Genomic DNA, 26,379 nt, shown 5'->3' with positions numbered 1-26,379 from the left:
TCTAATCGAAGAACGAAGAGACCGCGCCCTAGCATCCATGGCACGGTATCAGCAGCAGCTCGCCAAGTCGTATAATCAGCGAGTTCAGTTGCACCGATACAAGCCAGGAGAGTTGGTCCTAAAGAAGGTGCTTTCAGCCAACCGAAGACCGGCCATTGGAAAATTGGGTCCAAACTGGGACGGCCCCTATCAGATAGAATCCATCGCTGGAACAGGGGCATACCGGCTCTCAGACATGTCAGAAAGAAGCCTCCCACGGCCTTGGAATTCAACACATTTACGTAAATTCTATCATTGACCCGACTTGTGGGCTTGATACTTGAAGTCAATTCTAAAATAGGAGTCTTGGCTGCACGCCTTGCCTCAGGATCTCTCGACTTGACTATTCCGTGTTTGGTTTTAGCACCAAACACTTGTGTTTTTGCCTTGAAGGGCGGGAAATGGCTTGTTGGCCATCCCCACATTCCACCGGCCTTCCCCTAGCTTCACCGGCTGTTTAGGGGCGCCATCGGCCATGGTTTCCTCAAATAAATGGCCGGTCGGCACAATATTATGCCGACCGGCACTTTACTTTGCCGGTGGCATCTTTTGTTGGCCAGTGTGACTCCTTTGCACCCTTAAGGCATGGTTCATGCCAGCTGTGCCATCTGGAATGCACCATCACTCCTCCCCGTGCAGTTTTTGGCTGGTGTGAGCCTTTGAACCCCATTTCCTTCTAGAAGCTTGAACCCTTTGGCTAAGCTTCTTGGCGAAGCTTGGCCAGTTATTTTAGCTTCTCCAAGAAGCCAAGACTCCTTTGCACCCTTTGCCCCTTTCATTTAGCTTCCTTGAGAAGCTTATGTCTTGGCCCTTTGCCTATTTAAGCAATGATCCTCTCCCTTTGTTAGGGGTTGGAGATTTTGAACCAAAAAACCAGAGCTTTTATATCTATACATCTGATATATTACCCTCTCTCTCTATATCTCCCTCTCTCTCATCCTTAGTGTGTGTTTGGTAGCCCAAAAGTGCATTTTTACCTTACTTTTGCACTAATACACACACCATTACACCTTGCTCTGAGATTGAGAGGCTTTGAGGGTTGATTCTTGAGCTTTTGGACTGATTTTAATCAAAAGAAGAGGGCTGCAATGGTTGTTCATGAGGTGTTCTTCAAGGGTAATCACTTTGCTTTAGTTTCCCCAAACTTGCACTAGTTTTTTACTTATCTTGCTTGCTGATTTAGGCTTTGTGCATAACATAAAAAAATCTTATATTTTCATGCTTAAGAACTTCCATTAAGGGTGTTTTGTGGTTTGAGTTCAAACTCACCCTCTTAGGCCTTCTTTGGTCTTTTTTGTGCTTCCCTTGTGAGGCTTTGTTTGCTTGAGTGTCTTAGTCTTCTCACCACTGAAAACCAGTGGATTTTCAGTGGTGAGGAAGGTGGTTTGAAGTCTTGTATAGGGGAGGGACACCCCTCTCCCTTCATTGCCTCATTTCCTTGCCTTTTGGCTTAAAGGGGAACATGCATGCTTGATCATTTTTGGTCCCATTTCAGAGGTTTTTGGGTGTCTCTAGGTCACATGTTATCTCTGTTTTTGGTCGGACTTGTGCCCTTTTGCATGCTTAACATACTTGCTTTACATTCCTCTATTTGGCCTAGAAATGCATCTTGTGTTTAGGTCATGATTCTTGCATGTGTTAGCCTAATTTCATGAAGGTATTGACATTACTTTACCATGTTTAAGGCTTGTTGGCCATGTGTTTCAGTCATGCTTGCCATGTTTGGTGTCATCTCTTTGTGTTTTGGCTTGTAAGTCTTGAGTATATTGGCCTCTAGCATGCGTAGCTTAGACCATCCTCATGATTTGGCATCATTTAGGATCGTATTTCAGTCCATAAATCATGTTTGTATGTTTGCATATGTGACCTATTTCATGCTTTGAGGATGTGCCCTTTTATGCTTAGAAATGAGTTTTGGTGCATGCATCTCATTGGAGCCACTTAAGCTGCCATATCAGTGGGTTTTGGAGTCCATTTTTGCATGCTAGGATTCTGTTTTTGCTTGTCTAATTCATGCCATGAATGGTCATGTTAGTGGAAGTAAAGTGCCCCCCTTTTTGTGCCTTAGCCTTAGGTCCATTGGCTTGCGTGTTGGCATGAGTGTTTGTCCACCATTTTGGGCACTTTTGACCACTGTTCTGGGGTGGATTGAGGTCTGCCCCTTTATGGTTTAAGTCCACCATTGCATGCTTGTCTCATGTTTGTTGCATGATTGCTTCATTAGGTGTTGTAACATGATGATCCTATTGCTTAAATCGTCCATGTTTGCATTGCATTTGCATCTTGCATGCCTAGCATTGCATACTTGCCATGGTAGTTGCATGGCATTTGGCATGCCTTGCATCTTAATCTCGTGTTGTATCTTTGAGTCATGTTTGCATAACATGCATTGCATTACTTGGTTTGGGGTGTCAAACCAAGTGTGAGGGTTAAGGATCATTCATACTATAAGTGATGTAATGCGTCTTGACTCTCGGTCACCGGGGCCCTTGACTTCGACATGATAGGGTCTTGGTCCTCATTTGTGTGTTGCATGCATTTTTACATCAAATGGCAAGCTTGATCTCTTAGGCTATCATGCACAATTGATGGCTCGAGGATCGAGGGCCATGCTTCCCTGAGTTCAATACATGATGGGGAACATGACCATGCTCACATGTGCCTGAAATCCCATGCCATATACTGTCTGTCCTCTGTTGCTGTCAAAACTGTCTTCTGCAGGAAGTTTCTGCCGATCGGCAGCATTCAGTGTCGACCGGCCATTGGTGAATGGCCGATAACTCCATCAACAGCCGATGGAAATTATATATGGCCGGTGGGCATTTCCTCCAGCCGATGGTATTCTACAGTGTGCAAGGAACCTGTCCCAGAACGTTGGCATTTTTCAGAGAAGCAAGGCAGTGTAAACAGTGGCAGTAGTGGTATGGTACGGACTTTCCGGGCAAGACGGGTTCGAGCATGCATCATTCGCGCATCCCGAGGCGGGGGTTGTGGCCACCTTTCTTTTTGCATTCATTCTGTTAATTAATTAGAAATTTTGTAATAATTAATGTGTTTATTATTCGGACTGTAATATTTATTCGGATCCTCCGAGTGAGGGCAATTGTGTAATAAGTGTGCGTGAGTGTGTGTATGTCTTCCAACCCCACGTCTTTCTTCCCTTTTATTTACCCGCTTATGATGGTAGACTAGGGCATGTTTAAATTAGCATACCTTATGCTATGCATGCGTGCATTCATACATTTGTCTTGCATGTACCGGGCTCGGCGCATCATACTAACTGCATTGTATTTCAATTCCAAGTTGGATACGTGTTAGTTGTAGCATCATTATATGCCATGTTTAGATTAGCCGAGCCTATTCTAGCTGCATTTTTCCTGTGTTGCATTAGCCATCTTAACATGAACTAGGATCATGCATACGATTACTAACTAGTTCCTGTTTTGGCTCGGAGTACTAGGTAAGCATTTATGCTTTACCATACCGCATGCGTGTGAGTGTTGCCATAACAGCATGATTACCATGAGGCTAGCTGCTTATGTGATATAACTGCATGAATGCCTGTGGATGGAGGTTAAATTACCTAAAATTGGAATAATGCATTAAGACTGTGAATTTTAAGCCCACTGGATAGTGGCAAAACCATCTTTTCTAAAAGCCCACTTAAGGGTGGCAAAAACTGCATTTTAGCCTACTTGCGGGTAGCAAACCATCTTCAAAACAAATATGCAATGTTTTGTTCCAATTTAGACGATTTGGTATATACTTGTTTGTTGCGCGCATAACATAGTAATTCTAGGCTAATAATTGGATTTAGAACACATAACGTTTTCAAAAATGGATATCACGGTTAGTAGAGGCCGATCTTCGGATCGGGCGAGAGGGGGTGCTCATAGCTGACCTTCTCCAATCGTACCCAAGTTCACGAGCCGAGGCAACTTTGGTGATGACGGACACGTGGCCTTTGGCACCGAGTCAGGGTTTCCTAAATTTCCCCAAAAATAAAATATTTAGGTGGCGACTCTGTATTTGGCAAAGCAGTCCATGTTTGGCACTTCTTTTCAAAAATCTATTTCTCAAAACGATTTGCCGGATTTGGACTCTTTGGTTCAGATTAAGAACCGTGACACAAATCGAGTCCGAGCTGTAGCGCGAGGTCCCTCGCGGACGTGCTACAGTTTCTGGCGACTCTGCTGGGGATTTAGAGAGCTTGACTCGAACTCGTGATATCCTATTTTGATTCCATTTATATGTCTCTTTGCATTGCATGTGCATTGGTGCACCTAGGAACACAGTGTTTGCCATCTGCCATTCTTGAATGGTTTGTCGGAGGCTTGTCTTGTCAAGGCATGACCATAAGGCTAACCGATTATGGGCTTTGACAGTATGGGAACGCAAACCCCGGTTTCACCAGGGCACCCTTTTCGACCATTCGACCTAGTGCATATTCGGATCCATAGTGACCATTCCAAGTTAGGACAGGCTGCTTACCCGATGTTAGGTTGTTTGAAACTGCTGCGTGCATAGTGAAACCCTAGCTCCTGACAAAATAGGACAGGGAAACCTTACCCCAACATAGGGGTGTTTTGGCTCTCTTTACTTGCTATGTGCTTTTAGAATGTATCTCTACAGGGAACATGCATATCAGTTTGCAAGATTGAGTATCAGGCCTGAGGGCATCAGTGTCAGTTTATGAGAATCAGTTATCTGCGGGTATCAAGTTCAGTTTTGGGGACAGTAATTCTGGGGAACAATGATCAGTATCGAGGGACAGTGTGTTCGACTTACCAATTGTGTATTATGAATTCCCAACTGTGCGTTGTATGTGTTTATTTTTTCACGCCGTTATGTTGTCCAATCGTCTGGTTATTTACTGCTTTATTTATCTTTTTGCTAGGCAGTTTAGCACAATTGCTTCCAACCCGATAGATATTCTCCAAGCACTTTGGACTAGAGGTCGTCGACTCCATCGATCTGAGGATCTGGTAGATGGACAACCAGTGTACCACTCTCTACCCCCGGTCATTAGACGGAGGACCGTTAGGCAGGAGGCATCAGTACAACAGTCAGTACAGAGGGCTTTATCTACCCCGCCTGTGTACAGTAGGGATCAGGATTCCGTTTCACCCACAGAAAGGGAACATATACTGATAATTCAGTCAGAACAGAACAGTATGGCTAGTTTAGAGGAGATGGTGTGCCAACTCCAAGAAAGCATGAAAGTGATGCAGCAGGATGCTGTCCGACAGGCAGAATTCGCCAAACAGCAGGCCACAGTTATGAATGAACAAGCAGAGTTAATCGTGAGATTACAGCAGCAAACCGGAGCATCTGCTTCACAGCAAGTCCCTCCCCCACTAAGGGTTCCGATACCCGAAGAAACACCGAATGCCCGGAATGTCCAAGAAGATACAGACATCCCAACGGGGCCGGTTCCACCCCCGATCCTACCTCAACTATCCAAGGCACCCACTCCTATCAATCAACTGGATTCTCCCTTCGAGTCTGAGGTGGACCCCATGGCATTAAAAATGAGCAAGCTTGAAAAGCTGTTCAAGAAATCTCAAGGTGTGAAGTCCATTCCGGACATTGAGGACCGGTGTACCGACGCAGCCGTGACGCTACCAGATCGGTTTAAGATGCCACAAATTGATCGTTTCAACGGATCCGGGGATCCCATGGTGCACCTGCGACTGTTTTCAGACATCCTAAGGCCAATGGGCCTCACTAGACTACAGAAGTTGTCTCTATTTGGTCGGACCCTGTCGGGTGTAGCGGCCATATGGTATGCCAAATTGGAGGATGATGTCAAGAGAAGTTGGGACGAGATGGCTGAGGCCTTCATCTTGCAGTACTCATATAATACACAAATTGAGATTACGACCCGGGATCTCGAGACAACGAGGCAAGAACCCAAAGAGAGCTTCTCAGAATTCGTAACTAGATGGCGGGCTAAGGCTTCGATGATGACCTTAAGGCCCACAGACAAAGACCAGATTTGGATGATTGTGCGCAATCTTCAGCCGAAGTTGATGCAAAAGATGATTGTACTCCCCTTCCCTACCTTTTCTGATCTACATGAAATGGGGGTGCAGATTGAAGATGCCTTAAAGCAAGGCTTGATTGATAATGACCGAGAGCAACCCCGCAGAACTTTCAATCGTAACACTAATGCAGGCCCGAGTGGTGCTACAACTACCAGGACCTTCGAAGTGAGTATGGTCACCACCAACCCTCCCCCGAGAACTATGGCAGCCGCACCATTCTCCGGTGCGTCTGGAAGTAACCCACAAACAGCCAAATGCCCTCCCAAAAACACCAGAACCTTCGCTCCGCTTTATATGCCCCTGTCCAAAACTTTGGGGGTTTTAATTAGAAAAGGGCATCTGAAGCCCCTAAAGCCGCGGCCCTTACCAAAACGACTCCCCGCTGCCCACAATCCAGCCAAGTATTGTGCATTTCACCAACAGCACGGTCATGACACCGATCTGTGTTTCCGATTACGTCATGAGATTCAAGATCTCATTGATAATGGGGTGATTTTGCCCCCTGAGAAACCCAACGTTACTACGAACCCTCTCCCCACACATAACCAAGCTCCACCGCCCAAAAGAGTCAACTTCATCCAAGCTGGAGTCATGCCTTATGACCCTAGCATCTATATCACTCCTTCCCACTTGCCTAAGCCGGAGGTGTTCCTTCCCGATTGCACCGACTTGTGCATGATGGACATCTCCATAATTCAACCCAAGCCAGCGGTAGTGGCTGCCGAGGACAGGAGAGAGGAGGTCCCAAAGGAGAAGAGGATTGTTGAACCAGAGTCTGCGGAATCTGGGAGTTGTGTTGAAAAGACATATGGTCCGACTGACTACATTTCACCAATAGGTCAGAATGGACCAGATGTGGAATTTCCAGCAGGAGGAGAGCTGTGTGTGGTCCAAGGGGATAGTCTGGGGCGAGGAACAGATGATTTAACGGCTGTGGAAGAGGACCTCGCCAAGCTCCAGTTTTACAGTAACCAAGATCCAGGAGACTTAGCCATTAACTGGTTCGATTATGAGGAATCGACAGAGGCCACGGGATGGTTGGAAGATCAACCAGATGTGGTAGGAGAGTTTCAGCCAGAACAAGGCCCGGCAGGGGCAGGAATGTCAGTAACAGCCGGGAGGGTCGAAGAACAGAATGCATCGCCGGAGAGCGCTGGTGTCAACAATTTCACTCGAGATTGGAGCATTTTGAGTACGGGGATTATTGAACAGTCGGTTGCATTGACACAGTCAGAACAGGAAAGATTCAAAGATTCCGAGAGAATCAGGAAGGCAAAAACCCATGTGGGGACTGAGACTGCTATGAGCACAGAAATGGAGAATGCCGCGAGCATAGGGATAGAAAGTACTGCGAGTATGAGAACAGTCATGCCAGAACCGGACAGGTGCCTGTCAGCTGCAGATGGAATGTGGTAAGAGGACGATGATCTATGTCTTGCCCACACAGACGAAGACTGGGGGGTAACCAACCGGATGATACCTGGTATATCGGCGAAGTCGATCACATGACTAGGAGTGGACGGTATTTCAAGCCTCCACACCTAGATTAACCAAAGGCGTCTGGAAAAGATAGGGAGGCAGAGAAGCAAAATGAAAAGTAACTCGAGGATGAGGCCGTATTGAGACAATTGAAAAATATACAAGCAGACATCTCCATCTGGGGGCTGCTTATGGCTTCTCGAGTATATAGACAGGCTGTCCTTTCAGCCATAGATAAAGCCAAGCTTTCTATAGACACCACGCCCGAACAGCTGGTGGGCCTAGTTTTTTCGAGAGGGGCTACCCCGATGTTGACCTTTTCTGACAAAGAACTGCCACCTGAGGGTGCGAACCATAACAAGCCACTCTACATCTCTGTGGAGTGCAGAGATAAATGGATACCCGTGGTGCTTGTCGACACAGGGTCCGCCATCAACGTCTGTCCGGCAAGGACAGCCTACGCGATCGGTTTGAAAATCGCGGACTTCGTGCCAACGGCCCAGGTGATTCGGGCGTATGACAACACAAGCCGGGAAGTAATGGGAACAGTTAAGATTCAAACAAAGGTTGGGCCGGGACAGCATGAGATAGATTTCCATGTCTTGGAGGTTCCTGCAACTTTCAACCTGCTTTTGGGACAGCCGTGGCTGCATCAGGTAAAGGCAGTCTCCTCCACCCTACATCAAGTGGTGAAATACCCCTATGGGAAGGGAGTAGCCATTTTTTTCGGAAATTCATCGATTCGTCCACCGCGCGGAGGTATCTACGCCTGTTCTAGAAATTGAGCACGGTATGGAAGATGTGTTCATATCGGGTTTTACCTTGGCTGAGGCTCGGGTTGTACAGGACATCATGGCAGCCAATGAAGGGGTATATGTCAGTGCTCAAGCAATCTATCTCATGAACAAGCTCCAACACATCCCCGGGATGGGATTGGGGAAGAGCAGCCGGAAGGGCGTCGCAGCACTGGCCGAAGTGCCACACAACCCTCATACCTTTGGATTGGGTTATCTACCCACCAAAGAGGACTGGATAAGGAAAGGGAAGGAAATGGCCGGAAGAGCAAGAGCGAAACAGATGGGGAAGCCTTTTGACTCAATGCACTGGCCCATTCAGGGTACCCTAAACGGACGCTTCGTTTGGGAGGGGGAGGACTTTCCGTTCTGTGGCTTTCCAGAGCCGTGGCTGAACGCGGAGAGGAAGCGCGTACCGGGGTTTGAGATTTTCTTTGACCTGCAGCTACTTGAGAATGACGTCGCCGAAGGGCAGGCAGATCTATCGGCTGAGACTGAATAGAGTAAGGAAGTGCAGTCTGAGGACGCTGAGAACGAAATGGGGGTAGCGCTGGCATGTCTACTTTCAAATCCTCCGATCGAACAGAAGTGCTTGGGGGATAACTCCTCGGTATGCATGATCGGGAATGAAACGGCTGTGGGCCTACCATCAACTATTTTGGATGCATCCATCGCACCCTCTCTCATTTGGCAGTACGAGGAAGGATTTTTGTCCAGCAGCACCGGGTCAGGTAGTGAGCCGGAATCTGATTCCACCGAGTCTTGTGAGTCGGAATCAGGTTCCAGCTCAACTGAGTCTGAGTCCGGTATTCCTGGGGGTGATAACCCGGATGCCACAGTCCTGTCTAAGTCATCATTTTCTTTCTCTTTTGAGTCTATTGTAACAAAAGAATCGGACGGCTTGGAAGTATTTAATGAGAATGATGTGGATGTGGTTTCCGAGTACTTTTCTATGCCTTTGATTTATTGCTTAAATCAGGATTTTCAAAATTTTGATGAAAACGACGAGGAAGAAATTCCTCCGGTTTTGCAACGATTAATTGATCAAGAGCAGGAAAGATTTGTTAAACCCTTAATGGACGAAATCACTACTGTGAATATTGGTACTGAGAAGGACCCGCGACTGGTCTAGATCGGGTCCACGTTGTCTTCGGAGAAATGCGAGCGCCTAGTCGCTTTATTAAAAGATTTCAAAGATGTTTTCGCGTGGTCCTACGAAGACATGCCTGGAATCGATCCTGAGATTGTACAGCACCGGATCCCTCTTGACCCTGAGGCCTGACCGATTAAGCAGAAGCTCAGAAGGATCTGCCCTGATTGGGCCATTAAAATCAAGGAAGAGGTCACCAAGCAAATCAATGCAGGCTTCCTGCTGGTATCCGAATACCCGACTTGGTTGGCCAACATTGTTCCGGTGCCGAAGAAGGATGGCAGAATTCGGGTATGTGTAGACTTTAGAGATTTGAATGGGGCCAGCCCGAAGGACGACTTTCCCTTGCCACACATTGATGAATTGGTAGATTTCACGGCGGGGCATGCTTTGCTTTCATTTATGGATGGCTTCTCAGGCTATAATCAGATAGTAATGGCACCCGAAGACCGGGAGAAGACTGCATTCACTACCCCGTGGGGTACATATTGCTACAGAGTGATGCCATTTGGGTTTAAGAATGCTGGAGCTACTTATCAAAGGGCAGCGACCACAATATTGCATGATATGATCCATAAAGAGGTTGAGGTGTACGTGGACGACATGATTGTCAAGTCCAAAGAAAGAGAGGGCCACTACACTGCTTTACAAAAGTTCTTTCAAAGGATCAGAGAGTTTCGGCTGCGGTTGAATCCTCAGAAGTGTACATTTGGTGTTACAGCCGGAAAAATGCTAGGGTTTCTGATTACACAAAGGGGCATCGAGGTCGACCCTTCAAAAATCAAGGCCATCTTAGAAATTCCACCACCAAGGACTGAAAAGGAGGTGCGAGGCTTTCTGGGTAAAGTGCAATTCATAAGACGGTTTATCTCAAAACTAACCTTGACTTGTGAACCACTTTTTGGTCCTGAAGAAAGGAAAGAAATTCCAATGGGACGGCTGATGTCAAACAGCTTTTGAACAGATCAAAGAATATTTACAGAACCCACCCGTGTTGTCACCACCAGAGCCGGGGAAATTGTTGATATTGTACCTTTCAGTAACTGAGACTACCATGGGCTGCATGCTCGCACAAGAGTCAGAGGACAAAGTGGAAAGGGCCATCTACTATCTGAGCAAGAAGATGCTGGATTACGAGACCTGCTACACTCCGCTGGAGAAGGCTTGTTTGGCCTTGGTATGGGCTACCAGGAAGCTGCGGCACTACCTGTTAGCTCACTCTGTAATGTTGGTTTCACGTTTGGATCCCATCAAATATCTTTTCGAGAAACCGGCACTTACGGGTAGGCTAGCTCGTTGGCTGCTGTTGCTTTCTGAATTTGATCTGAAGTATGTAACACGCAAGTCAGTAAAAGGAAGAGCGGTAGCGGAGTTCCTTGCCAACCACCCGGTTGAGGGGGATGAAGCGGTTGAGTACCTATTCCCAGATGAAGCCATTCTGCATATCGAAGATGAAACTTGGACGATGTACTTTGACGGAGCGTCAAACCAGTATGGGTATGGGATAGGAGTGTTGCTGATAGCGCCGGACGATTCCTGTATCCCTTTGGCATTCAAACTCCGGTTCAAAGTCTCGAACAATGAAGCAGAATATGAGGCATGCATTGCCGGCCTAGAAGCAGCCCTAGAACTAGGGGCAAGACGGTTGGACGTCATTGGGGACTCGAACCTTGTTGTGTCTCAAGCAAAAGGAGACTGGAAAGTCAAAGAGGAAAAGATGATAATTTACCACCAGACCTTGGATTTGTTAATTCCTCGGTTCGAGAAACTAAAATTCACCCACCTAGTAAGAGAGAACAACAGGTTCGCAGATTCACTAGCAACTCTATCTTCCATGATAGACATCCCGTCCGGAGTCCAGATGTGTCCAGTCATTATTGATCAGAAGTTTGTGCCGGCGTATGAATCAATCGCTGCCATAGACAAAGTTCAGGATGAGAACCCCTGGTATTACGACATTTGGAACTTCTTAGAGAAGGAGGCGTATCCACCAGGGGCAAATGCCAAGGATAAAAGGGCAATCAGAAGAATGGCTGTTCAGTTCATCATCTGTGGGGGTAAGCTGTATAAGAGAGGTCATCTGGGAATGCACAAGCTCTGTGTAGAAGCTGAAGAGTCGAAGCGCCTGATGGAGGCCATCCACGGACGAGAATGCGGGGCACACATGAGTGGGGTAATGCTGGCCAGAAAGATCCTCAGACAGGGCTACTACTGGTCTACCATGGAAGAGGATTGTATAGGCTTTGTTCGGCGATGCCACAAATGCCAGATCCATGCAAATCGCATGAACATCCCTCCGTCAAAGCTGTACAACATGACGTCCCCATGGCCGTTTTCAGTTTGGGGAATCGATGTGATCGGGGCTGTTACCCCGAAAGGATCGAATGGGCATGAGTTTATCCTGGTCACGATAGATTACTTTACGATGTGGGTCGAGGCCCAATCTTACCCGGTGTTGAAGGCTTCACACGTCGCGAAGTTTATCAGAAACAACATCATCTGTCGCTACGGGGTCCTAAACGAGATAATTTTAGATAACGGTTCCCACTTCAAGAAGGAAGTGATAGACTTGTTAGAAAAATACAATGTGGCTTTTCATAAGTCATCCACATACCGGCCGCAGACCAATGGAGCGGTTGAGGCCGCCAACAAGAACATCAAGCATTTACTGCAAAAGATGGTGGAAACCTACCGGGATTGGCCAGATAAGCTGCCATTTGCTCTGTGGGGCTACAGGACTTCCATTAGAACTTCTACTGGAGCGACTCCGTATTCATTGGTTTATGGGATGGAGGCCATTCTACCAATCGAGGTTGAGGTTCAGTCATTGCGAGTATTGGCTGAGTGTCAAATAGCCGAAGCAGATTGGCAGCAGAGCAGGTTTGAGGAACTCATGCTTTTTGATGAGAGAAGACTGAAAGCACTGTACCATGTTCAAAGTTATCAACGCAGAATTGCCCGGGCTTTCAACAAGAAAGTCAAGTCCAGGAATCTAAAGGAAGGAGATTTGGTGCTCAAGGACAACCGAGCTCCCATCCACGACCCAAGGGGCAAGTTCAGACCTAATTGGGCTGGTCCCTACATCATCAAAGCTATCTGGTCAGGTGGAGCTGTGGTCTTGATGGACCTAGATGGCCTAGAATTTTCTCAACCAATCAACATGGACAAGTTGAAGAAATGTTACCCCTGAGAGGCTCGCTAGGCCGAAAACCCGAAAGGGTGACCTAGGCAAAAGTTAGAGCACAAAAAATTGGAAAATATAAAAACTAAGCTCGCAAGGTTGAAAACCCGCAAAGGGCGGCTTTGGCAAAAGTTAGAGCGCAAAAGGAGAGTGAAAATACCCGAGTGAACCTAAGCCTGAACTACGTAAGGCTTGATTCCCATCTTTGGGATACGTAGGCAGCTTCATCCTGAAGTTCAGCCATAACCCTTTTCCCCGATCAGCTTTGTCCATTTGATCGTCTCGGTCATCTTTGTCTATTCGGCATTCAAGAGTTCAATTAAGGTCTCCAGTACAATGTTTTGCAGAATAGGGGCAACTTTCCGTTGCCATGCAGTGCCGCGGTACTCTTCAGACTAGGGACAACTTTCCAGTTGCAAGGATCCGGGGTTGTGCATCTCGGTGACAGATCTCAGGCGTGTCCAGTTCTGATCCACATCAAAAATGGTTTTGAGAAGTTTTAATAAAAGCCGACTTTGTTCAAATTAATCTTTTTACAGCTAAGACCATTTTTGGACCAAAACAGAAAATTTTCAGTACCACAACCTTCAATTTCATTGATTTCAAAACAGAGTTCTCTTGCTCTTACATACAATTGAAGTTGTTTTTTATTACATTCATGAAGAAAACTTGAAAGTACTAACAAAGCAATAAATCCGGGGCATAGTCAAGTCAGGTGTTCCTGCGCCCCCTCCCAGAGCTGGTCGAAGCCTCTGATGCCAAGATGGGCCCAACCTGTGCCTCCTCATTAAGCCAATCCAAGCACTCATCAAACAAAGTGCAACTGAAAGTGGGAGTGGGGGCCAGAAGTTCTCTCGTCCTCCACGCGATGGCCTGCCAAGCAAGCTGTGCGCCTCGGGCTGGGAATACAGCAGGATACTCTATCGCCTCTGGCGGGCAGGTCTGATCATGGCCAAATTGGCGCCGAATCCGAAATGGGAAGTAGAATACACAGTGAGTGAGACCAATCAATTGAATCCCAGTCTGCCGGGGCATATTGTAACTCATTGCCGGAAGGCTCAGCTAAGAGCACTGCCAAGCAATACGATCTGCGGACAAGCAGCACATCCAAGCGAACCACCATCCCGCATCAAGGGCATTGACTAGACGGTGCCGGAAGAAGTAGCCGCGAGCTAAATATGCTGGGCAAGAGTCCACAACCTGCAGTTTGTCCATCAACCATACCTGGGAAGGGATGAAAAATGAGAGAATAAAGAATAGATAGATGTACGGGGAGAGAAAAGTGAGAATAGGGTTTTATGAGAAAAGACCGAGCTTGAGGGCCGAGTGATGTGAGCAATGCATATGTGAGATTGGGTGGGAAACATTACCTGTAGTAGTAGTGGACTCCTTGCTAATCTGGTCGTCTCATGACGATAAAAGGCGTCTAAGCCCATCAACGTCTCAGCCAGAATCATGGCAATACAGCTCTTGCCGTCCTTCAAGCCCTGGGCAACCTCAGTCAGCCGGACACTAGACCCTCCGGAGCCTGAGATGAATAGAAAATGAGATAGCAGGCACAAACAGAGGGCGTGTCGTCGGAAGCCTTGCCAACGATGGTTGTTGCGATCACCGGCATCAGAAAACCGATCGATCAAGCTCAGAATATCCAGCATCCCGTCGCAAATCAGAGACCGAGCGTCACGCATGCTGAGTCCACACATTTGCCCTAAGGATTGGGCATGGCCAAAATTAAGTTGAGGCAGGAGCTCCTCGTCGCGCTCGGACTCCATTAAGGCTTGAAAATCTTCAAAGGTAGGGCATATCTCTTGCCCAGCGAAGCTAAAGACATGCGTCACCGGATTCCAAAACCTTGCCGCGGCATGGAGAAACGGAAAGTGCAACGGGGTACGACCCAGAGTGAATAGTGCATTTATGCCGAAACCCCGGAAGTTCAACTTTTCCGAGCCATCCAAGCTCGCAATCCAAGATGTAAGATTTTGAGCAAGAAACTCTTCCATTAGAGCAAATCAGTGTGGAATTGTGAAAAACTACGAAGCTGAGGTCTTTTGTAGGAGATAAGGTTGGGTGGAGGACAGGTGTCAACATTCTGGTGATTCCTTCATTTATGGCCGGCTGGCCAAATATTGTGCTGACCGGCCATAACTTTTTGCCGACCGAACAAGTTTCTGGCCGATGGACATTTTTTCTAGCCGGTGGCCTCTCCCCCTGGCCGATGGTCTTCCTCCTTGTTCCCTAAGCTGTTTATGCTAGGGGTTGGGGAACTCTACCACCTCCAATCTCCCCTCGGTGACCGATTCTTGCAAAGTCACACCTGTCTACTTATCAGGTTATTGTACATTTGCTTATCGAGTTGTATTTCACTCTCCTTAAGTCTTTGATTTGTTTATCGAGTTGTCCTCACACATGTTTGATTATATCGTGCCTTTATTTTTGCTTATCGAGTTGTAAGTCGATTCACTACCTGATTATTACGATGCATGTACTCAATATTCAAAACAGGTTCAATTTCGTTCACATTGTGGTGTGTTACCTCGCGATGCGATGCATAGAAAATTTACAAACGCAACACCTTTTGAACAAAATGGTTGTTTCATCCCCATCACCTGTTTTGCAAAATGTGTATTTTTGAAAGAATAAAACCTGCCTGAGGCAGTACAATGTACTTAAACTACCAGTAAAAAGGATAGTAAAGCATAGAATGGCAAGGTAGCAAAGTGTCGGAATTGATACCAGTAAAACTCCCCTTGCGATCAACGCGCCTTCTGCGCCTTTGTTTGGGTCAACTACATGGTTTGGCCTCTTCATCACTTGAAACAATGTGAGAAAGTATACTTTTGAAACATGGACCTTCAAGTTGACCTCAGGCCACAACTTCTGCGAGCGATGCTCAATACGTACGAAGAACGTCCCTTCCCGTATCCTTTTCATGTCCTGAGGATTTCCACAAATCACTTCGATTATGCTGTGTTACAGTACTTTACATTCCCGCATCGTGGATAACATGTTCTTACTTACCTGTGTACATTCAACTCTTCTCATACACATTAATTGCGTAGACCGCATGTTTTGTTTTCGTAGACCGCATGTTTGCAATCAATTTCATTACTTGCGTAGACCGCATGTTTTGTTTGCGTAGACCGCATGTTTGCAATCAATTTCATTACTTGCGTAGACCGCATGTTTTGTTTGCGTAGACCGCATGTTTGCAATCAATTTCATTACTTGCGTAAACCGCATGTTTTGTTTGCGTAGACTGCATGTTTGCAATCAATTTCATTACTTGCGTAGACCGCATGTTTGCAATCAATTTCATTACTTGCGTAGACCACATGTTTTGTTTGCGTAGACCGCATGTTTGTAATCAATTTCATTACTTGCGTAGACCGCATGTTTTGTTTGCGTAGACCGCATGTTTGCAATCAATTTCATTACTCGCGTAGACCGCATGTTTTGCTTACGTAGACCGCATGTTTGCAATCAATTTCATTACTTGCGTAGACCGCATGTTTTGTTTGCGTAGACCGTATGTTTTGCTTGCGTAGACCGCATGTTTGCAATCAATTTCATTACTTGCGTAGACCGCACGTTTTGCTTGCGTAGACCACATGTTTGTTCAAATTCATTACTTGCGTAGACCGCATGTTTTGCTTGCGTAGACCGCATGTTTGTTCAAATTCATTACTTGCGTAGACCGCATGTTTTACTTGCATAGACCGCATGTTTGTTCAAATTCATTACATGCGTAGACCGCACGTTTGTTCAATTTCATTACTTGCGTAGACCGCATGTTCCGCTTGCATGGACCGCATTCTTATGTTCAATTTCATTACCTGCGTAGACCGCATGTTTGTAATCAATTTCATTGCCTGCGTAGACCGCGTGCTCCACTTACATATCTGTGCCTTCACAGCATTGTTATGCTTCCCACTTGCTTTGCGTTGTCACGAATTTCGAGTACACTATTATGCATACTGCTAACGATATTGTGCCTGTTAAGTTTGTTTTCTTTGCAGGCACGATATTGTCTGTACGGTTCATTTGGGGTTGGTGCAACCAGACGAGCCGCGTAGGTATTTGTATCCTCCGAGTGAGAAGTATCGAGAATTGCATAATTCTCTTACATCCTTTCTGCATTGTAGTGTAGTTTGGTGTATGCTAGCTTAAGACTGTTGCATGTATGCTTCGTTACAGTTTTCTTTGTATGATCATAAGTTATGTCTGGCTCTGTGCATTGTCTTGCATTTTGCCCCTGCCTTCGGGCGCATACCTTGTTTGCCTTGCATGTTTGTTTGAGTCTTCGGCCTTGTCAAAAATGGGTCGTCTCTGGGCTTTGACATTCACTCCCGTCATTGTTATGACTTTCGAGTTCTGTCAAAGAGGGGCAACAGTAGACACCCCATTTTTGACCGTCCTCAAGACTTGGGCATCACCATTTGAACACTTGGTGATTATCCATGTTCGTGTTCGTCTTGAGTTCCCGGAAGTCTTGGCTGCGCGCCTTGCCTCAGGATCTCTCGACCTGACTGTTCCGTGTTTGGTTTTAGCACCAAACACTTGTGTTTTTGCCTTGAAGGGCAGGAAATGGCTTGTTGGCCATCCCCACATTCCACCGGCCTTCCCCTAGCATCACCGGCTGTTTAGGGGCGCCATCGGCCATGGTTTCCTCAAATAAATGGCCGATCGGCACAATATTATGCCGACCGGCACTTTACTTTGCCGGTGGCATCTTTTGCTGGCCGGTGTGACACCTTTGCACCCTTGAGGCATGGTGCATGCCAACTGTGCCATCTGGAATGCACCATCACTCCTCCCCGTGCAGTTTTTGGCTGGTGTGAGCCTTTGAACCCCATTTCCTTCTAGAAGCTTAAACCCTTTGGCCAAGCTTCTTGGGGAAGCTTGGCCAGCTGTTTTAGCTTCTCCAAGAAGCCAAGACTCCTTTGCACCCTTTGCCCCTTTCATTTAGCTTCCTTGAGAAGCTTAAGTCTTGGCCCTTTGCCTATTTAAGCAATGATCCTCTCCCTTTGTTAGGGGTTGGAGCTTTTGAACCAAAAAACCAGAGCTTTTATATCTATACATCTGATATATTACCCTCTCTCTCATCCTTAGTGTGTGTTTGGTAGCCCAAAAGTGCATTTTTACCTTACTTTTGCACTAATACACACACCATTACACCTTGCTCCGAGATTGAGAGGCTTTGAGGGTTGATTCTTGAGCTTTTGGACTGATTTTGATCAAAAGAAGAGGGCTGCATTGGTTGTTCTTGAGGTGTTCTTCAAGGGTAATCACTTTGCTTTAGTTTCCCCAAACTTGCACTAGTTGTTTACCTATCTTGCTTGCTGATTTAGGCTTTGTGCATAACATAAAAAAAAGCTTATATTTTCATGCTTAAGAACTTCCATTAAGGGTGTTTTGTGGTTTGAGTTCAAACTCACCCTCTTAGGCCTTATTTGGTCTTTTTGGTGCTTCCCTTGTGAGGCTTTGTTTGCTTGAGTGTCTTAGTCTTCTCACCACTGAAAACCAGTGGATTTTTAGTGGTGAGGAAGGTGGTTTGAAGTCTTGTATAAGGGAGGGACACCCCTCTCCCTTCATTGCCTCATTTCCTTGCCTTTTGGCTTAAAAGGGAACATGCATGCTTGATCATTTTTGGTCCCATTTCAGAGGTTTTTGGGTGTCTCTAGGTCACATGTTATCGCTGTTTTTGGTCGGATTTGTGCCCTTTTGCATGCTTAACATACTTGCTTTACATTCCTCTATTTGGCCTAGAAATGCATCTTGTGTTTAGGTCATGATTCTTGCATGTGCTAGCCTAATTTCATGAAGGTATTGGCATTACTTTACCATGTTTAAGGCCTGTTGGCCATCTGTTTCAGTCATGCTTTCCATGTTTGGTATCATCTCTTTGTGTTTTGGCTTGTAAGCCTTGAGTATATTGGCCTCTAGCATGCGTAGCTTAGACCATCCTCATGATTTGGCATCATTTAGGATCGTATTTCAGTCCATAAATCATGTTTGTATGTTTGCATATGTGACCTATTTCATGCTTTGAGGATGTGCCCTTTTATGCTTAGAAATGAGTTTTGGTGCATGCATCTCATTGGAGCCACTTAAGCTGCCATATCAGTGGGTTTTGGAGTCCATTTTTGCATGCTAGGATTCTGTTTTTGCTTGTCTAATTCATGCCATGAATGGTCATGTTAGTGGAAGTAAAGTGCCCCCCATTTTTGTGCCTTAGCCTTAGGTCCATTGGCTTGCGTGTTGGCATGAGTGTTTGTCCACCATTTTGGGCACTTTTGACAACTGTTTTGGGGTGGACTGAGGTCTGCCCCTTTATGGTTTAAGTCCACCATTGCATGCTTGTCTCATGTTTGTTGCATGATTGCTTCATTAGGTGTTGTAACATGATGATCCTATTGTTTAAATCGTCCATGTTTGCATTGCATTTGCATCTTGCATGCCTAGCATTGCATACTTGCCATGGTAGTTGCATGGCATTTGGCATGCCTTGCATCTTAATCTCGTGTTGTATCTTTGAGTCATGTTTGCATAACATGCATTGCATTACTTGGTTTGGGGTGTCACACCAAGTGTGAGGGTTAAGGAGCGTTCATACTATAAGTGATGTAATGCGTCTTGACTCTCGGTCACCGAGGCCCTTGACTTCGACATGACAGGGTCTTGGTCCTCATTTGTGTATTGCATGCATTTTTACATCAAATGGCAAGCTTGATCTCTTAGGCTATCATGCACAATTGATGGCTCAAGGATCAAGGGCCATGCTTCCCTGAGTTCAATGCATGATGGGGAACATGACCATGCTCACATGTGCCTGAAATCCCATGCCATATACTGTCTGTCCTCTGTTGCTGTCAAAACTGTCTTCTGCAGGAAGTTTCTGCCGATCGGCAGCATTCAGTGTCGACCGGCCATTAGTGAATGGCCGATATCTCCATCAGCAGCCGATGGAAATTATATATGGCCGGTGGGCATTTCCTCCAGCCGATGGTATTCTACAGTGTGCAAGGAACCTGTCCCAGAACGTTGGCATTTTTCAGAGAAGCAAGGCAGTGTAAACAGTGGCAGTAGTGGTATGGTACGGACTTTCCGGGCAAGACGGGTTCGAGCATGCATCATTCGCGCATCCCGAGGCGGGGGTTGTGGCCACCTTTCTTTTTGCATTCATTCTGTTAATTAATTAGAAATTTTGTAATAATTAATGTGTTTATTATTCGGACTGTAATATTTATTCGGATCCTCCGAGTGAGGGCAATTGTGTAATAAGTGTGCGTGAGTGTGTGTATGTCTTCCAACCCCACGTCTTTCTTCCCTTTTATTTACCCGCTTATGATGGTAGACTAGGGCATGTTTAAAATAGCATACCTTATGTTATGCATGCGTGCATTCATACATTTGTCTTGCATGCACCGGGCTCGGCGCATCATACTAACTGCATTGTATTTCAATTCCAAGTTGGATACGTGTTAGTTGTAGCATCATTATATGCCATGTTTAGATTAGCCGAGCCTATTCTAGCTGCATTTTGCCTGTGTTGCGTTAGCCATCTTAACATGAACTAGGATCATGCATATGATTACTAACTAGTTCCTGTTTTGGCTCGGAGTACTAGGTAAGCATATATGCTTTACCATACCGCATGCGTGTGAGTGTTGCCATAACAGCATGATTACCATGAGGCTAGCTGCTTATGTGATATAACTGCTTGAATGCCTGTGGATGGAGGTTAAATTACCTAAAATTGGAATAATGCATTAAGACTGTGAGTTTTAAGCCCACTGGATAGTGGCAAAACCATCTTTTCTAAAAGCCCACTTAAGGGTGGCAAAACCTGCATTTTAGCCTACTTGCGGGTAGCAAACCATCTTCAAAATGAACATGCAATGTTTTGTTCCAATTTAGACGATTTGGTCTATACTTGTTTGCTGCGCGCATAACATAGTAATTCTAGGCTAATAATTGGATTTAGAACACATAACGTTTTCAAAAACGGATATCACGGTTAGTAGAGGCCGATCTTCGGATCGGGCGAGAGGGGGTGCTCATAGCTGACCTTCCCCAATCGTACCCAAGTTCCCGAGCCGAGGCAACTTTGGTGATGACGGACACATGGCCTTTGGCACCGAGTCAGGGTTTCCTAAATTTCCCCAAAAATAAAATATTTAGGTGGCGACTCTGTATCTGGCAAAGCAGTCCATGTTTGGCACTTCTTTTCAAAAATCTGTTTCTCAAAACGATTTTCCGGATTTGGACTCTTTGGTTCAGATTGAGAACCGTGACACAAATCGAGTCCGAGCTGTAGCGCGGGGTCCCTCGCGGACATGCTACAGGTGCGTACCCCAGAAAACAGATATTATTCGGCTCCATACTACGTGACTAGGAAGCCGAATACGTTAGGAAGGCCGAATAGCCGGAGATCAGTAGCTCAGAATAAATAAAAAGGGAATGAGATAAAAGTACGCTCAAGCCCCGAGGCCCAAAAACCAAGTATAAATACAAGAACCACAGATTTAGAAAGGTATGTAAGAATCACTTTCTGCTTAACTTAGAAGACAAGCTATTTTGAGTATAGGAACTTACTTGTCTGTCGGAGTGCTAATTTCGGCACCCCCGACCCGAGTGTTTGTGTCTTTTTAGGTGACTAGCTGAGGATCACTAGCATCTCCCAAGATCTGAAGAGTATTTCTAAAACCACTTCTCCACGAACAAAAAAAATTGAATTGGCGACTAAAATTGGATATGGTTTTTCCTCTTTTGGCGACCAAATGATTAGTCAGTGTTTCACTATTTACATTTGGCGACCAAAATGTTGGTAGGTGAAAGGCTATATTTGGCAACCAAAATGTTGGTAGGCAAAAGGGCATATTTGGCAACTAAATAATTAGTCGGTAAAATTATTAATTTTGGCAACCAAAGTGTTTGGTCACGAATAGATCTATTGTCGACTAAAGTTTTAGTCGCGCAAACATTACTTTTGGCGACTAACACTTTTGGTCAGGGAATGTGACAATTGGCAACTAACATATTTAGTTAGGAAAACATCACTTTTGGCGACTAAAGTGTTTTAGCAACAAAATCGTTTAGTCACGGTACTGTAACATTCAGCGACTAAAAATTTAGTCGGCAAATATAACTTTTTCCCGCTAAAAAAATTTTTAGTCGCTAATTACTTTTCCCGACCCTCAATTGGCAACCAAAGTGGCGACCAAAAAAATTAGTCGCAAATTACTTTTGCCGCCTAAATTTTTAGCCGGCAAAAGTGTGATTTCCTGTAGTGTCATGCAATTGCCAACCAAGATATGGCGAGCATGTTCGCAAGAGAAACAATAAGAATGAAGGCCTATGAACAAGGTTTTCATGATGGCCGAAAATTTTGTATTGACAAGACAAAGGGAAAATTAGTTGAGGATGTCTGTCGGTGCAAAAATCGTGGATTTAAGCATGGATGGTTCAAGGCTCTGCAGGCCGCGGGTATTAATTCGGTTTCACCTCTGTATCAGAATTACAAATTTCCCTTCGAGGCTTACGACACTGAGAAATCCGACGATGAAGAGAGTGTCGAATAGAATTAGATATAAATACATTATTGTACTTTTAAATTTCATCCAAAAGTCATGTATTTGTGTTTATTTAATGAAATAAATATCTGCTTCATTATTTCGATTCACGTTTGTATCTACTTGTGACAATCATATATTGATCCATGCCATTCTATTGTCAAATTTAGTCCTTCCGAATTCAAAGGGTTACCCAGCCGTTTGGGCTTTCGAACTATGGGTGCTCCAAATTCGGAGGCTTATTCGGCCCAAACTTTACATCCACGCAGGGTGCTCCGAATTTGGAGTTTTATTTACTTGACCAATCGTGATATCCAAGAAGGGCGCTTCAAATTCGGAGGCTTATTCGGCCTAAACGTGACATCCACGGAGGGTGCTCCAAATTCGGAGTCCTATTGTCTTGGCCAATCATTATATCCACGAAGGGCGCTCTGAATTCGGAGGCTTATTCGGCCCAAACGTTACATCCGCGTTGGGCGGTCCGAATTCAGAGTCTTGGCCTATCGTGATATCCACGAAGGGTGCTCCGAATTCGGAGGATTATTCGGCCCAAATGTGACATCCATGGAGGGCGCTCTGAATTCAGAGTCTTATTGTCTTGGCCAATCGTGATATCCACGAAGGGTGCTCCGAATTCGGAGGCTTATTCGGCCCAAATGTTACATCCATGCAGGACGCTCCGAATTCGGAGTCTTATTGTCTTGGCTAATCATGATATCCACGCAGGGCGCTCCAAATTTGGAGGTTTATTCGGCCCAAACGTTACATCCACGTAGGGTGCTCCGAACTATGAGGCTTATTCGGCCCAAACATTACATCCACGCTAGGTGCTCCGAATTCGAGTCTTATTGTCTTGGCCAATCATGATATCCACGAAGGGCGCTCCGAATTCGGAGACTTATTTGGCCCAAACATTACATCCACCCAGGGCGCTCCGAATTCGGAGTCTTATTGTCGTGGCCAATAGTGAAATCCACGAAGGGCGCTCCAAATTCAGAGGCTTGTTTAGCCCAAACGTTACATCCATGCAGGGCGCTCCGAATTCGGAGTCTTATTGTCTTGGCTAATAGTGAAATCCACGAAGGGCGCTCCAAATTCAGAGGCTTGTTTAGCCCAAACGTTACATCCATGCAGGGCGCTCCTAATTTGGAGTCCTATTGTCTTGGCCAATCATGATATCCATGAAGGGCGCTTCGAATTAGGAGTCTAATAGTCATTATTAAACCATTATTAACAAGATTGTGATAAGAAAGGACACTGCCCTGGGAAATTGAAAGATCTATGCATAACATCAGCAAAAATTTGAAACAAACTAGCGTGCCTTACAAGTTGGCATAGTGATAAAATTTGTGCAAATGTGTGGAATTCCAGGGACGTGGCAAACTTCTCCGAGCCATGTCTTTGAGCCGATATGCCCCAGTTCCAGCGATTGAATCAATATGATAAAGGTCGTCCTAGTTGGGGCCTAATTTTCCATTTGTCGGATTCTTAGTAGTAGGAAGTACTTTCTTGAGGACCAATTCTCCAGGCAAATAATGACGCAACTGCACACGCTTATTATATGATTTAGCGAGATGTTGCTGATATCGCATCATGTAAGCAAGGGCACGATCTCGGCGTTCTTCAATCAGAGTCAAGTCTAAGGCCAACATCACGTCATTACGGCCCATGTCAAAAGCCTTGGATTTCATTATAGGTAGGCCAATCTCCAAGGGAATAATTGCCTGGGTTCCAAAGCACAAAGCGAATGCCATTTCCCCAGTGGACCATCTTGGAGTAGTGAGATGAGCCCACAACACACTGGGCAACTCTTCGATCCATTTACCTTTAGCTTTTTCCAACCTTTTCTTGATGCCGTCCAGGATGATTTTATTGGAGGCATCTGCCTAACCATTGCTTTGTGGATATGTCGGCGAGGAACAGTAAGGCCGAATACCATATGTGTTGCATAATTCTCGGTAGACGCCACAATCAAATTGGGTGTCGTTGTCTGAGATGATTGCTCTTGGAATGCCGAATCGTGTTATGATGTTTTTCCATACAAAATGCTTAACATTGATATCTTGAATATGTGTTAAGGCCTTTGCCTCAACCCATTTTGTAAAATAATTTGTCGCGACAATCAGGAATCGCTTGTTTTCTGGAGTTCATGGTAGTGGTCTGACAATATTGAGTCCTCATTGAGCGAATGGCCAAGGACTAGTGATAGATTCTAATTCCTTGACTAACAGATGAGTTAAAGGGGAAAACTTCTGGCACTGTTCGCATTTCTTGACATAATTCTCAACATCTCTTCGCATGGTCGGCCAATAATATCCCTGTGTTATGGCTCAATGGACCAATAAGCGTCCTCCAAAATGGGCACTGCAGCTACCTTCATGTATTTTAGTTAAGAGTTCCTCAACTTTATCTGGGTGAACACATTCTAAGTATGGCCCAAAGAGGGATTTTTTGTAAAGCTTTCCTTGTGGATCCAAGTAGTTTCTCAGGGCTTTATTTCGCAGTTTGTGGGCTTCCTTCTTTTCCATTGGGAGTTGTTTTGAGGAAAGGAATGCGACGATAGGGTCCATCCAACTTGGTCCTAGTTCAATGACATTAATCTGAACTGGTTTAGAAGAGGTAATGCTCGGCTCAGGGATGAATCCTACTACAATTGTCCGTTTGATTTCTGAATTGATAGCAGAGGCTAGACAAGCAAGGGCATCCGCATGCGTGTTCTGATCCCAGGTTATTTGATTCAATTCATGGTGGTCAAATTTTGCGAGCAAGGAATTCATCGTTGTCATGTGGTCATTTTTAGCTGCATACTTCCCTTTCAACTGGTTGATGACTAGTTTCGAGTCACAGAAAATAAGTAACCATCGCGCACCGAGGTGAGGTGCGTTCCGAAGGCCTGTCAGCAATGCTTCATATTTAGCCTCATTATTTGATGCATCAAAGCCTAATTTAACCGCTTGCTCGATTATTGCCCCTTCGAGGGTCATGATTACTACGCCTGCCCCACTGCCACATTGGTTGGATGACCAGTCATCGTACAACTGCCAAATGTCTCCAATATATATTCTCTAGTTGGGTTTAGGTTGCACTTGTTTGGACTTGAAGTCGGCAAGGCATCCTATGAATTGGGCTACAAAGTCGGCGAGTACTTTCCCCTTGATGGCATTTCTAGGCAAAAACTAGATATCATACTAGCTGAGTTCCAAAGCCTATTTCGAAACGCGCCATGATGCTTCTGTGCTATGGAGCACCGACCGAAGGGGATAGTCCGTTAGTACACCGATGGTATGCCCCTGAAAGTAATGCATTAGTTTTCTTGCAGCCATACCGAGAGCAAGGATGAGCTTTTTCGTTGGTAGATAACGTGTTTTGGCGTCGGCCATTGCTTTGCTTACATAGTAAACTGGTCGCTGCTCCCCAAGTTCCTCCCTTAAAAGTACGACGCTGACCGCCCGGTCAAATTCGGCCAGATACAAAATGAGCGGATCACCTGTCGAAGGGGGTTGCCAGGAGTGGTACTAATCAGAGATAAGCTTGCAAGCCGTCCAAAGCAACCTGGCACTCGGGAGTCCATTTAAAAGCTTTGCCTTGTTGAAGTGTGTAAAAGAATTATCGGCAGCGATCTGTGAAACGGCTGATAAATCTGTTGAGCACGGCGGCCATTCCCATCATCTTCTGAACCTCTTTAACCGACTGAGGAGAGCCAAATTCTAGAATTGCTATTATCTACCTCGGGTTGGCCTCTATTCCGCGGTGGCTCACAATGTAGCCTAGGAATTTTTCGGCTCCGATGTCAAACGCACACTTTGAGGCATTTAATTTCATTTTGTACTTTTGAAGAATGCCGAATCTATCTACCAAGTCAGCTAAGTGGGCGTGCTTTTCCGTAGATTTGACCAACATGTCGTCGATGTATACTTCCATGGTGTAGCTGAGCTATTCCTTGAACATGGTAGTAACCAGTCTCTGGTAAGTTGCCCCCGCATTTTTCAGCCCGAAAGGCATGACCTTATAGCAATAGGTTCCTCTCGAGGAAAAGAATGCAGTCTTTTCTTGATCCTCTGGATGCATGGCAATTTGATGATAGCCTCTGTAGGTGTCTAAGAAGCTCATGCGTTGA

At 45.5% G+C, this 26,379-nt stretch overlaps 1 protein-coding gene across 1 annotated transcript; it reads right to left on the bottom strand.

Annotated features, from left to right (window-relative positions):
- Positions 1-24,592: 24,592 nt before the first annotated feature.
- LOC145799846 (uncharacterized) lies at positions 24,593-25,246 on the bottom strand. Its single transcript, XM_082889476.1, has one exon. It carries the CDS (start codon positions 25,244-25,246, stop codon positions 24,593-24,595), a length of 654 nt encoding a protein of 217 aa, XP_082745602.1.
- Between the last annotated feature and the right edge of the window lie 1,133 nt (positions 25,247-26,379).

The sequence above is a fragment of the Camellia sinensis genome, chromosome 9, assembly GCF_055761805.1.
Source record: "Camellia sinensis isolate YWXY chromosome 9, ASM5576180v1, whole genome shotgun sequence".
In the NCBI taxonomy this organism is placed as follows: Eukaryota; Viridiplantae; Streptophyta; class Magnoliopsida; order Ericales; family Theaceae; genus Camellia; species Camellia sinensis.
Note: the sequence above shows the minus strand (reverse complement) of the source record. Positions and strands in the feature narration are given on the sequence as shown.